The sequence below is a fragment of the Bufo bufo genome, chromosome 7 (assembly GCF_905171765.1).
Source record: "Bufo bufo chromosome 7, aBufBuf1.1, whole genome shotgun sequence".
Lineage (NCBI taxonomy): Eukaryota > Metazoa > Chordata > Amphibia > Anura > Bufonidae > Bufo > Bufo bufo.
In genome coordinates, this window is record NC_053395.1 from 145,891,916 (window position 1) to 145,907,154 (window position 15,239).

The 15,239-nt window shown below is 43.8% G+C and overlaps 1 protein-coding gene across 2 annotated transcripts in view; it reads right to left on the reverse strand.

The window, feature by feature from the left end:
- The window catches only part of BMPR2 (bone morphogenetic protein receptor type 2), a 284,386-nt gene that overhangs the window by 1,056 nt on the left and 268,091 nt on the right, over nt 1-15,239 (reverse strand). For both annotated transcript variants that reach the window (XM_040441941.1, XM_040441940.1), the window contains exon 12: nt 10,056-11,308. In XM_040441941.1, coding sequence (XP_040297875.1) covers nt 10,056-11,308 — 1,253 coding nt within the window. The remainder of the gene's footprint in view (nt 1-10,055; nt 11,309-15,239) is intronic.

The following is a 15,239-nucleotide window of genomic DNA, read 5'->3' on the forward strand; positions in this document are numbered from 1 at the left end:
GTAGTTCATTCAGATTGGTTTCAATTAAAAAATCTATGAGATTGGCCCATCTCGGATATAGGATATGCCACCAACATCTGATAGGTGTGGGTCCCATCAAATTGAAAGAGAGCACACCGTGCATACACAGTGTGCTCTCCATTCACTTCGATGGGAGTTCCCAAAAAGAGCTGAGCAAGCAAGCTCAGCTATTTCCAGAACTCCCATAGAAGTGAAGAGAGCTCCAAGCAATCTATGATTGCTTTATACAAGTAGAAGTAGCTCTTTGAGATTGGTCTCAATTCACAAATCAATCAGACTTGGCTATGCCACCAACATACGATAGCGGTGGGTCCCAAAAGAGCGAAGGAGAGTGCGTCGCACATGCACAATATGCTCTCTATTCACTTTTATGGTAGTTCCTGAAAAAGAGCCGTGCAAGGGAGCTTGGCTATTTTTGGCACTCCCATAGAGGTGAAGGGAGAGTGACCGTGCTTGCCCAGTGCACTCTTGTTCACTTTGGGGGCCCCATTCTAGAGATATCAGACATTGGTGGCATATTCTAGCAATATGCTACCAAATTGCGGGATGGTCCAAGCCCTTTAAGTCATTAAAATACGTGTCTATAAGGCTAACCTACAATTCAACTTTGAACATAAAAAAAGAAGGGGAAATCAAGTCAAGAACATTCTCATATGTCAAAGGTACATGTGAGAAGACCACATCGCTGAAGTCTGTAATGTCAGACCACACCAATTTCCACAATGAAAATAGACAGCTCAAACCCCTTTAGCATGGCTTATAGATTTCTGTTACTGGAAAATACAATCTTCTGTGCGCTTATCATATTGTGTCAGCCTGCCAACACATGTATGAGTATTGCCATAGAGCCCCTGGGTGGTGTAAGACCACAGACTTCCCAAATGTGATCTTGGCAAACATACCTGTAACATATCAGAAGATAATTTTGACTGGATTTCTTCCCCTTTATGACTAGCTTTGTTTTATGGACATTAATACCATGTCTGCAATATTTCTCCATGCTTTCTTGTCTTCTCTAATGGATCAAACTCGTCATCAGTCAGGGATGGACACCAACAGTAGGGGCCCCTTTGCAAGGACAGTGGACTCCTTTCCAACTGCATATGGTATGTCTGCTACTGAGTTTGCCTGACTGAAACTAAGGGCTCATGCACACGACCCTATCCATATTTAGGTCTGCAAACCATGACCCCACTATATACAGACACCTTCCATGTGCATTCCGCAATTTTCTCACTCCCATCAATAGAAATGGCTATACTTGTACGCAATGCAGACCACATTAGGACATGTTCTATAATTTGTGGATGACTTCCGTTTGCTGTCCTTTTTTTTGCGGACCCATAGAAATGAATGGGTCCGTGTGCCATCTGCAGAAATGCAGATGGCACGCTGATGGAAAATATGGTTTTGTGCATGAGCCTAAGTCTGATGTCATAGTAGCTAACCTGACTAAAACACACTTGTGATGTACAGATTACCTGGCAGAATGACAGTTGTGAAAACACAGCAGTGTGTTTTACTGCATTTCATCTATGATGTCACAACAGCTTTGTGATGTCACAGCTACTTACTGAAACACACTTATAAAAAGCATGGTAACCTGATTAAAAATTAGCTGTGATGTCACAGCATGTTAGGTGTCTGAAACTCACTTGTGATGACACAGTTGTACCTTACTTTAAAGGGTTATTCCTATGCATTTCCACTTCTGGGACCTGCTCCTACCTCAAGAATGGAACCCTGTCATGTGCTGCAGGGAATGGAGGTCATATTTCTGGAGAACTCGCCAGGCAGTTATGTCTCAGGTAGATATGTAAATGCTTACAGTTGTGATTAGACACTGGGTCTTGCCACAAGAGGGTGTAAAAGTGTTTCTCTTCGCTTTATAAAAAGGCTCTCAGGGGCTACTTTTGGATATTGTACCTCTTGGTGAGAGATCGTTGACTGTTGACATGCCTCTACGACTGACACAAGACATTTGGCCCAGTTGACAGACTCTGAGAGGGGGCGCATAATCGGACTGAGAGAAGCAGGAAGGTTGTTTCATGAATTGCTCGCCATCTAGGCCATTCTAGACCTAGCTGTTAGGAGGTGTTAGGAGCAGTGGTATTGTGAGGGCATGCACACATTGCGAACAGGCTCCAGATGTCAGACACAGACCACCAGTAGAGCGAATCACTTGAGCCGCCAACAAAATGTGCCACAGGATACCATATAGTATCCAGTCTACAGGGTTCTAGAGTCCCTTTTCAATTGTATAGTTTTCCCCAATAAACTTATCCTTTCACTTGAATTTTGTACTCACATATTACATATATCACATATATCATTATTACATTCACACATAAAGTTTCATTCGATTTCAACAACTCCTTCTTGGTGTGTTATTTTTTTGTCAATGAGTGTAGCTAGGCGCACTTACTTGGCTACTTTCGGAAGTCTCGTAGCAGTGAATGCAGAGAGCTGCACATGTATGGCCTGCTTTCCATTCATGGCATAGTGTGATGGGGTCCTGTTCTTGAGATAGGAATGGATCTCACAGGTGGGACTTGCACCTAATGGACATTTATGCATATCCCGTGGATGTACCATAAGTGTCTACATGAGAATAAGCCCCTTCGAACACTTGTGATATCACTGAAACTGAAAACAGCTCACTTGACTGAAACCCACTTGTGATGTCACAACTGGTTACCTCATGGAAACACAGTTGTGATGTCAGAGCACCTTACCTGACTGAAGCTTACTTATGTTGTTGCTGTAGCTTACTTGACTGAAACACTTGTGATGTCATGGCTCCTTATCTGACTATAACCCTCTTGTCACAATAGCTTACATAGCAGAAACCCCTGACAGCAGATTACCTGACAGAAGTTGAGAAGTCCCAGTATCTTACCTGACTTAAACTCATTTGTGACATCACATGAGATTTTCTGACACAGACTTATAATATCACAATTAGGGGTGCACCGAAATTCCGGCAGCCGAAAATATCGGCCGAAAATGTACCTAATCCATTTCGGCCGATATTGTTACATATCGGCCGAAAATATGGGGTGTAGGATTTGTCACCCACCATCTGCGGGCGGGCGGTTTACTGCATCTTTATTTTACCTTACAATCGTGACGCTCCAGTAAGAACTCTGCAGGCAGAGCGGAGGGCGGCGTAACGTCACTTACTCACGTGACGCGCCTGCTCCGCCTCCTTCATTCATAAAGTGGGCGGAGCAGGTGCGTCACGTGAGTAAGTGACGTTACGCCGCCCTCCTCTCTGCCTGCAGAGTTCTTACTGGAGCGTCACGATTGTAAGGTAAAATAAAGATGCAGTGAGTGATGCTGTGAGCAGCAGGGCCGGGGCTGTTATGGGTAGGGGGATCGGTCTATGGCACTGCTATGGGGAGGGGGGATCTGTGCACTGCTATGGGGAGGGGGGATCTGTGCACTGTTATGGGGAAAGGGATCTGTGCACTGTTATGGGGAAAGGGATCTGTGCACTGTTATGCCCATAACAGTGCACATATCCCCCCCCCTCCATAACAGCGCCACCCACAGATCCCCCTCTCCATAACAGAGCCACCCACAGATCCCCCTCTCCATAACAGCGCCACCCACAGATCCCCCTCTCCATAACAGCGCCACCCACAGATCCCCCTCTCCATAACAGCGCCACCCACAGATCCCCCTCTCCATAACAGCGCCACCCACAGATACCCCTCTCCATAACAGCGCCACCCACAGATCCCCCTCTCCATAACAGCGCCACCCACAGATCCCCCTCTCCATAACAGCGCCACCCACAGATCCCCCTCTCCATAACAGCGCCACCCACAGATCTCCCTCTCTATAACAGAGCCACCCACAGATCCCCCTCTCTATAACAGCGCCACCCACAGATCCCTCTCTCCATAACAGCGCCACCCACAGATCCCCCTCTCCATAACAGCGCCAATCATTAAAAAAAAAGTATTTTAAAAGTATTTGGGCAAAAAGGCAGTTTCGGTTTCGGTTTTCGGTCAAGGGCATCCTGAATTTTCGGTTTCAGTTTCAGACCAGAATTTTCATTTCGGTGCACCCCTAATCACAATAGCTTATGTTGGTGAATAGAGGCGATGATGTGAGTTTCACAGGATGTACTGTTGACAGTCCAGCATTGTTAAAAGGAATCTGTCACTAGCGGTCTCCCTATCAAACTGTTTGCATAGACACATAAGGCGGGTTTACGTGCTGCAATATACAGATGACTGTCCGGAAGGAAGCGTTCCTTCATGCAGCCATCTCCTTTACAGTATGAGGATGAGGGATTGCTATTGCGATTGCTTGTCCCCATACAACTGCACTGTTTCTGGGCAGCAGATCACTGTTTAGACTGCACAATCTGCTGCTCAGAAAACATAATTGGTGACTGTTCCTGCACGAACGACAGGATCACCAAATAAACAAGCCTTTTACTCATTCATCAGGTATTTGGCAGCACATTTACATGGGCAGATTTTCATGAATGTGCAATCTCAGGAACATTTGTTCCCAAAAATCTGCCCGATATGCGGGCCGTGTACATCCACCTATAGCTGTAGTTCACCTAATTAAAAAGCAGTTTTTCTTTTGTTGATCCGAGGCTCCCTTCCTGAGTTATGATACTTTTACTGTCATGTGGATATTTGATTATAATCTAACTAATTATATACAATCATTAACTACTAAAAAGTACCTTAGATGTATTCATTTACTGGTGTGACAGATGGTTACCTCATAATATACACACAAAGATGCCGAATGCCGCATGCTAATGAGCTGATTTGAGTCCAGCGTGATGTCAGTGAGTCCAGCGTTTTTTTAATTCAGAGATATAGCCACTCCCCTGCCCACCTGCTGCTGAGCTTTTCAATACAAGATGTTGGCTCAATTAAAGAAAGTGACCCAGCATTTTGCTAAGAGAATCAGTCACTTATTTATGTTGCCCTTAGTTAGGACACCATAAAACTGGTGACAGGTTCCCTTTAAAGGGGTTATCCAATAGTACAAATACCCCCCACAATGCCTGGGCTCTTTCTATAAATGATACTTACCCAGTCCCTGGGACCCGCATCCTTCTGGATCCCTGTATGGCCACTGCTGCATCTCCCCATCGTGCGGATTAAAACATCCGGCAACAGGGGGGAACAGCCAAACGCTAGCCACGACGGTGACCAGCCTTACTAGCGTCACTCGTGATGCTAGGGAGGCTGGTCACTGTCGCGGCCTGTCTCCAGATGTTTTGATCCGCGCAACAGGGAGATGCAGTGGTGTCCATGCAGGAATCTGGAGGGATGCAGGTCCCGGGGACCTGTTAAGTATCGTCTATAGGAGGGGCCCGGGCATTGTGGGGAGTTTTTGTACTATTGGATAACCCCTTTAAAGGGAGTCTGTCACCTAATCTGAGCCTTTTAGACTGCTCAGATCAGGTTATAGACTCCTGTGCCCTCATTACAATTGTACCTTTATTTGTTCTGTCCCTCGCCGAGATCTTAAAAAAAAAAGACTTTTTAAACTTATGCTAATTAGGTTTGTCAAGTGCCCAGGAGCGGAGTTATTGCAGCAAGTGCTCAGGCCCCTCGGCGATGTGCCCAGAAAACCACACCTCTTTCACCCCTTTGGCCCGCCCTTGTTTCCTATTATTACCTCCTCCTCTCCCTCCCAGATCTCGTGCCAACTACCTGGTCCTCTGCCCATAATGGTTTGATTAAAGTGCCTCGGGAGATGTGTTAGAACAGCATTGTAAGTGGCAGACAATAGATATTGCACCCCCCCCCCCCCAACTCTATTCAAACTCTATTTCTCCAATTAGACAAAAATAGCTTCTTTCACACCTCTTTTGAACCAGTCCTCCTCTGTGTCTAAGATGTGAACCTCAAAGCTATCAAACAACTGTCCTTTGACCTTAAGATGTAGGTAAACTAGCTATACTATTCAGGTAAATCTATTGCCTGCCTCTTACAATGTTGTTCTAGCACCTCTCTGGAGGCAGTTTAATCACACCTAATAACTTCAATTATGCAAACTGCAATCAACATCTAACCTCCATAAGGCCCATGAACTCATGTGGATTTGATAAACAGATTATGCCAAATGAAACATGAGTCACCAGTATTTAATGCTGGCGATTTCTTGTACAAGTCATACTAATTGAGAAAGCCAATCAAATGACTAGAGAAAATACAACAAATCCAGTTGCTCTGACTTATTACTACTGAGATACCATGACCTGAATAAATGAAAACCTTCACATACATTCTAGGATGGGTTGCTGGAGGCCATGTTTATACCATTACTGGAGAACCCCTTTTAAAGAAACATATGAAATATTAATGGATGCATTTATCTAAACATTCAGTCTGTGCAACTGTTCTGCTTCTAAAGCTAAGCCCGCCCCTTACCCCTCCTCTCTACAATTAGATGGACATGCTGCCGTGATCGCGCTCTTCTAACGCATGCGCGGTACGCTGCCTGTTACAGATCCTCACTCACCCGCCTGCATTTTGCTGACTGCGGATGTGCCGGACAGTTCGATCGCGCGCGTGCCCGGCCGTCACGCTGTAACAGGCAGCGTACTGCGCATGCACTAGAAGAGCGCGATCCCGGCATCACGGCAGCATGTCCATCTAATTGTAGAGAGGAGTGGTAAGGGGCGGGCTTAGCTTTACTTGAAGCAAGGAGGCCGCTGCCCCCTTGACTTCAAGCCTGACTCTGAGACATTTTTTCCAGTAACAAAGCAAGGGTTAACAGCCAAACAAAACTCAATATTTATTGCCCTGATTCTGTAGTTTACAGAAACACCCCACATGTGGTCGTAAACTGCTGTACGGGCACACGGAAGGGGGCAGAAGGAAAGGAACGCCATACGGTTTTTGGAGGGCAGATTTGACTGGGATAATTTTAAATTGCTATGTCACATTTGAAGACCCCCTGATGCACCCCTAGAGTATAAACTCCAAAAAAGTGACTCCATTTTGGAAACTACGGGATAAGGTGGCAGTTTTGTTGGTACTATTTTAGAGTACCGTATTTTTCGTCTTATAAGTGGGGGGAAAATAGCAGTGTGTCTTATGGGGCGAATGCTGCAATTTACAATGATGCACGGCCGCCGCGATGCCGTGCAGCGCGGTCAGCGGGTGTATCAACTGAGAGGGAGAAGGGGCTGGGGGCCGGCATCTGGATTAGGAATGGCAGCGGGGATCGGTGCAGTCCCTGTATTCTATTGCACTGGCCCCGCTCACTGTTGTATAATCTTATGTAACCTGTAGGCATTGTTAAGATATAATAATCATGTGTAATCCATCTGTATTACTTACAACATTAAGTTCCGTAGCAGAGAGGAGGCAGGCCGGGAGGGAGGGCGGGCAACGCGTCATGAGCCTGCGGCGCCTACTTGAAGCAGGCAGCATGGGCGCGTGACGTAGTGAGTGACGCGCCGCCCGCCCGTCCTCCCAGCCTGCCTCCTCCCTGCTCCCTCCGCTCTGCTACGGAACTTAATGTTGTAAGTAATACAGATGGATTACACATGATTATTATATATTATATCTTAACAATGCCTACAGGTTAGATAAAATTATACAACAGTGAGCGGGGCCGATGCATTGGAGTACAGGGACTGCACCGGTCCCCGCTGTCATTCCTAATCCAGATGCCGGCACCCAGCCGGACACTGTTATAGGGGGATCTGTGGATGGCACATAGCATAAGATGCTATATATGTGTCATCCACAGATCCCCCCATAGCAGTGTCATCCACAGATGTCCCCATTGCAGTGTCATCCACAGATCCCCCATAATAGTGTCATCCACAGACCACCATTAGTTCAAAACCCACCAAAAGCACACCTTTTGGTTAAAAATATTTATTTTCTTATTTTCCTCCTCAAAAGCCTAGGTGCGTCCTTTGGGCAGGTGCGTCTTATAGGGCGAAAAATACGATACATATGATTTTTGGTTGTTCTATATTACACTTTTTGTGAGGCAAGGTAACAAAAAAATAGCTGTTTTGGCACCGTTTTTATTTTTTGTTATCTACAATGTTCATCTGACAGGTTCGATCATGTGCTATTTGTTACAGACGTGACAATACCAAATATGACAGATTTTTTTAGTGTCTCCATATTCTGAAAGCCATAGTTTATTTTTATTTTTTGGACAACTGTCTTATGTAGGGGCTAATTTTTTTCAGGATGAGATGACTGTTTAATTGGTACTATTTTGGGGTGCGTATGACTTTTTGATTGCTTGGCTTTACACTTTTTGTGATGTAAGGTGGCAAAAAATGGCTTTTTTGACAACGTTTTTTTTTTTTTTTTACGGTGTTCACCTGAGAGGTTAGGTCATGTGATATTCCAATAGACCTGGTTATTACGGACACGGCAATACCTAATATGTGAACTTTTTTAATTTTTATCAGTTTTAACACAATAAAAGCATTTTTGAAATAAAAAAAAATCATGTTTGAGTGTCTCCATATTCTGAGAGCCATAGTTTTTTTTACATTTTTGCCCGATTGTTTTATGTAGGGGCTAATTTTTTGTGGGATGAGGTGACAGTTTGATTGGTACTATTTTGGGGGGCATACACCTTTTTGATCGCTTGGTGTTGCACTTTCTGTGATGTAAGGTGACAAAAATGATTGTTTTTAGCACAGGTTTTATTTCATTTTTCCTACGGCGTTCAGGTGAGGGAGTGAATCATGTAATATTTTTCTAGAGCTGGTTGTTACAGATGCGGCAATAACCAATATGTCTGGTTTTCTTTTTTTTTTCTTTACAATTTTATGTGTTTTATTTTGGGAATTTTTTTTTTTTACTTTATTTTTATTATGAAAAACACTTTTTTTAACTTTTTTTTTTACTTTTTATTTTTGGCCCACTCTGGGACTTCAACTTCTGGGGTCTGACCCCTCTGCAATGCATTACAATATATCCTTTACAGTCTTTAAACTGACAGCCTGCCTGTGAGACCCTGCCTAAAGGATGGATCCCACAGGCTTCTGTAGAAGGCAAGCCCCGATGCCTGTGGAAGGCATCAGGCTGCCTTCTCTGCCATCGGGTCCCAGTCACTGCAGCATGGGGACCCGATGGAGATGTGGAGGGCACCCGTACCCTCCGCAAACCCTCTGCATGCCGTGATCAGCTTTGACCGCGGTATACGAGGGGTTAATACGCTGGAATCTGTGTTTTCACCGATGCCAGCGTATGCAGCAGGGGCCCGGCTGTAAGTGACTGCCAGATCCGTGCTGCTGATCAGGCAGGTGCAGCTCCTGCATCCACCCGATCAGCCCTCCGTACATGTACTGCACTGGTCCTTAAGTTACGTCCACCAGTGCCGTACATGTACGGCAAGGGTCCTCTACGGGTTAAGATTTCTCCTGCTGCAAATAAGAGCAGCTGTGTTTGGTGATCTTCCAGTCCCAGGCATGTTTACTTCCAGACAGGCTGCAGAAGAGGTCACATGTGCTGCTGCAGTCAATGACTGGCCTCTGTGGTGACATGTCCCCAAGCAGCACATCACTGCATGGTCGTATGCCACTTGGGGACACGTCACCTCTGAGACCAGTCATTGGCTGCAGAAGTGCACATGACCCCATCTGCAGACCGCCTAAAGTCTGGGCACAGGACCAGAGTAGCGGGGAACAGGTGAGCATGATTCTGGTATTAGGTCAAACATGTTGTAGAAACCAAGGAGATCCTGGAATAAGACAATTTCACCATGCTAATGTCATGTCCTTCCTCAACAATGTTTGCAAGGCTATTACAAGTGGATGTGTACAAAAATTGGAGGTCTGGGTTGCTGTATAATTTACTCTTGCGGGCCACGTACAATAAGCTTTATCCTGTGGTTGCAGTGCTCACATTAACCATTACTAAGTGCTGTCGAGCTGGAAGTATTAGGGTTATACATACATCAAAAAAAAAGTGTAATAAGATGCTCAGAAGGTAGACAATTATAAAGAAATATGTTTACACTAGGGCACTGAGCTGAAAACTCATATTACAATAGACGTCACTTACTATGCATGCTGCAGTTATCCATAATACTGGAGGTGGACAAGTCTAGAGAGTTTGGTCTCTGTGCTCTTCTTGTGTGACGTTGCCTGGATTCTACAGCTGCAACCTGCGTCCCTGGGTCTTGTAGAATACATTGGCTGCTGTTATTATTATTATTTGAGTTCACCCTGCTCTCTGAAGGGTGATCCCTTCTTTCAACTAGTCGGTCCAGCACAGATTCGTCCTGTCCAGCCTGCTGCTCTCGTCTTAGTAGAGGCTCGTTCTCATCAGGGCTGGAGTTGATATTCAATCGGCTGTCCTCACCTCTAAATTGGCTCTGTAGCATCTCCTGGGCCCTTTGGGCCATTGAGTTTGTACTGGTTCCTAAGGCTGTGTTGGAATTTTGGGCTAAAGTACCTTGACAGTTCACATAGCCCGTCCTGCCCCCGATTGTTGTTGTGGTAACTGTCACAACATGAGGTTCTGCGGCACTCACTGTGTTCATTTTGGCTACTCCTGTTTCCACATGCTTCAAGTTAGATTTGTGTTTGCTGCCAAACTTGAGCCTGGACTCTTTACCAGATGATTTAGTGTTAAGTGGCAGGGTGGTAGGTCTCTTGGGAAGGTTTTGTTGCTTAGGAAGAGGATAAAGTTGTGCAGGGTGAACATCCTGAACTAAGCAAGATTGGCTGTTCCCTGCTAGTGTAAAGTCCTGTTGTCCTGTAGACTCCACTGCTAGCTTTATCAGTGGGTAAAACAAGTTGGAGCTTGTGCTACCCAAAGGATCAGACCCACTGAACTGTTTGAGGGAATGTTCCATAAGGTTCTCATCTGAACTTTCCTTCAGATTCTTATCTACCTCTTTTGGATCCAGCTTGTTGGTTTCTAAATCTTCCTCTGTTAGCTGCAGACACACAGGAGTAGGCCCAGTGGGCGGCATGCCATGCATGGCTTCATCTGAGTGTTGAACCTCAGAAATTGTGGTCATACCAGTGCTTGGTGTGAGTCCGGTAGTGTTGGTAGTGTTAGTGTTGGTTGACAAGCTGGTAACACTAGTCTCTGGGCTGGGAAGGCGAGCTTGAGCCTGCTGACGCTCATAGTTAATGGAGTTCCGGTTCTTCTCACCAGAGGTCAGAGGAGTGCTGGACATTGAGGTCTCAGATGAGATGTTCTTCAGTATACTGTCTGAATTGTGCACCGAGTCTTCAATAAAAGAAGATGATGAATAATCAGGATATGGTCCAATCTTTGGGATTCGTCGGCTTTGTGAAAGATTTCTGGGGGAAAAAATAAAGCAAAAAACTGTTAGTTTAAAACAAAGCTAAAGAAATACCAAATGTATGAGCACTGACAGTAGGATAGATAAAAGCAAAAACAAACACAATGCAACAGCACTCTGCAAATACAAATAACAAAGTAAATACAATATCTGACTAAATTAAAATATTTAACTAAAACCACTATTGATCCCTACTGCCTTCGGACAGACTACCTCTGTCTGTCATCAAAATGCTAGCTGCAGACACGTAATTTCTATATATTTATTTCCAATTTCTCTCTTATACCATTTTTATTATATCGTATTTGCTTTATATTTATTTATTTATTTATATGATACTTATTCATTTTATCATTGTATCTTATACCTATATATGTCACAGACACCACATTTGTCCATTTTATCGCTGTATCTTATACCTATATATGTCACAGACACCATATTGGGATCCCATCCAGTACAAGTGTTACCAAACGTCAAGGAATAACGCCTAAGACCACTCCCCCAATCACTAATTGGATCTTATTAAAGGGAACCTGTCACCAGGATTTTGTGCATAGAGCTGGGGACATGGGCTGCTAGATGGCCGCTAGCACATCTGCAATACCCAGTCCCCATAGCTCTGTGTGCTTTTATTGTGTTAAAAAACCATGCGTAGTTCGTTCCCTGTGCTGATGCCGGCACAGGGAATGAACATGATGCCGACACTGCGCATGCGCTAGCTAGCAGATTTCGGCGCTCCAGCTCTGTGAAATCAGCCAGCAAGGAGGAGATTCGGAGGACGCGGGCGGTGCTGGGCTCCTTTCCGCTGGACTCATCTCCGGACACAGGACACATATCAGGTTCATTTGCATATGGATCAAAACGTTTTTTTTAACACAATAAAAGCACACAGAGCTATGGGGACTGGGTATTGCAGATGTGCTAGCGGCCATCTAGCAGCCCATGTCCCCAGCTCTGTGCACAAAATCCTGGTGACAGGTTCCCTTTAAGTCCATATATCTAGACCAAGGAAAGACAGGCTACTCATTCCCACTGAAGAAGGAGCAGTGTGGGGTATTGAGTTAGCCATACTCAAACTAGCTAGTGATACCTAAAAGGATCCTAAAGTTCTAAAAGCTCCGGAGCAAATTTCTCTTTCAAAAGCTTCACCATTTTCCCGCCATCAGCCTCCACGTGGAACGGCGACAAAAATCGAACGGGAGAGCGAGTGAGCGGAAGTGACGTCACCAGAAGTGACGAAAAGCCGCAGAAACCAACAGGCAGAGCGAACATCCCCGCGGGCGGGAATATCACACGAGGACGCCATCCTCCCGCCAGGAGCCGCTCACCAGCCTACCATTGGTCACCAGGAGGGTAACGTACCTGCTATTACAGCAGTATTACATATTACAATCTACCACTACTGGACTATGATTAAGAGAACAATCTAATGAAAACTAGTTGTTACCTTACTTTATAAAGAAGTTACCCATCTCTTATTCCTGGATACCATATTTATGTCTTGGATAAGAGGGCTATCTAATTAAATAGTGGTAGGTTGTGGTGGCTCACTAGCAAGTAGTTAAGGTATGGTGCTGCAAGCTCATATAGAGGGAATCACCCCACCCTCTCTTAAAGGCAAATGTAGTAATAGAGTAATGAGCGAGCACTCATACACTTGGCAACCAGATTGACATGTGCAGAAAATATTTATTATATCCCCATAAAATACAAGTAATAAAATTTATAAGAACAATGTAGCAATAATATACAACATTACAGTCACATATTGTGGTAGATATGATCAACACTATATTCATATGACTCAATAGTGTCGATAAATTCAAAAATATATATCACACCAAGAAACTTCAAGTATATGCTGTTATTTGGGAAGAGGGGGTATTATCTTCTAGCGCTCTATCCCAATTTGGGAAACTGAATGTCACTGAAAATGTTGTAGGTGTATTCACTGGGAGCGCAATATGTTCATAAAGTGTCCACAGGAATCCTGATAATGTGAAAAGTCTCTTATAGCATATCCTTTTAAGCTCGATATGAGCTTTGGATTGGAGAAAACTTTAAATCGATGTTTGGCTTACCGTCTAGCGTCTGCTGTCTCCCTATTGCTTCAATGGAGCTTTAAATATTTGCCGGCTTATTCAGTCGCTCCATACAGCAAGCTGGTTTAAATTTCGCAGGAGTTCCAAAGATCGCAGGAGTTGCCACTCTGTTCCGCAATTTCCTTTGGTGCAGCTTTCGACGATAAGAATAGTTAATCCTTTACTGTAGAGATTTTCTTCTGTATGGCCATACAGTATTATCGGAGGCTTTTCAATGCAGGTACATCACTTGTTTCACCATACGCGTTACGGTGAAGGGAGAGTGAATCTACCCGTAACGCGTATGGTGAAACAAGTGATGTACCTGCATTGAAAAGCCTCCGATAATACTGTATGGCCATACAGAAGAAAATCTCTACAGTAAAGGATTAACTATTCTTATCGTCGAAAGCTGCACCAAAGGAAATTGCGGAACAGAGTGGCAACTCCTGCGATCTTTGGAACTCCTGCGAAATTTAAACCAGCTTGCTGTATGGAGCGACTGAATAAGCCGGCAAATATTTAAAGCTCCATTGAAGCAATAGGGAGACAGCAGACGCTAGACGGTAAGCCAAACATCGATTTAAAGTTTTCTCCAATCCAAAGCTCATATCGAGCTTAAAAGGATATGCTATAAGAGACTTTTCACATTATCAGGATTCCTGTGGACACTTTATGAACATATTGCGCTCCCAGTGAATACACCTACAACATTTTCAGTGACATTCAGTTTCCCAAATTGGGATAGAGCGCTAGAAGATAATACCCCCTCTTCCCAAATAACAGCATATACTTGAAGTTTCTTGGTGTGATATATATTTTTGAATTTATCGACACTATTGAGTCATATGAATATAGTGTTGATCATATCTACCACAATATGTGACTGTAATGTTGTATATTATTGCTACATTGTTCTTATAAATTTTATTACTTGTATTTTATGGGGATATAATAAATATTTTCTGCACATGTCAATCTGGTTGCCAAGTGTATGAGTGCTCGCTCATTACTCTATTACTATCTAATTAAAATTGGACGTTACCTTACTTCCCAAAGAAGGTACCCATCTTTTACCTAATTCTTGGATACCACATTTATTTCCCGGATACCATATTATTGGACTGGACATTTACACCTACCTCCAGTAGGTTTACAAGACTTTTTATATTTTAGGCTTCTACATAGTTTTAATACCTTTCATTACATCTTTGTGTATATATTTTTACATCATTTTTTGTATATCCTAGGATTTACTACTATTTTATCCAATTTATTTCTATCACTTTTACTATTGTACATTGATGTTATTTGGCTCTCATAATAAATATTCTTTTCCATGCATAACTTATGATTAGCGTGCCATCCCCTTTACTTATATTTCTCTCCTCCCTACTACAAGCGTCGGGTACGCTCTGTTTGGATTGAGCACCTTACTCCATTTTTTGGGTCCTAGTGAGCCGCCCTACATATATTCTAAATACAATACTCTCTATAGAAAATATACTACTGCTAATGATATGTTATAAATGTGAGATTCTTGGCAAATACATTTATTTGTACTTGTCCGCCAACGACAAGACGATCTCTTTAGGACAGGAACCTACACTAAATACTACCTCGTCTGTTGCCATACTGGCCTCCATTAATTTTAGGGAATGCAGGTTCCACATGCATGCTGGGCCCACACTGTATTATATTTCTTTTGGTGCCACAATGGCCTCCATTAAATTCAGGGAATGCAGGCTCAGTATGCATGTGGAGCCTGCATTCCCTGAATTTAATGGAGGCCAGTATAACACCAGAGGAGATAGTATTTAGTGTAGGTTCCTGTCCTAGAGAATG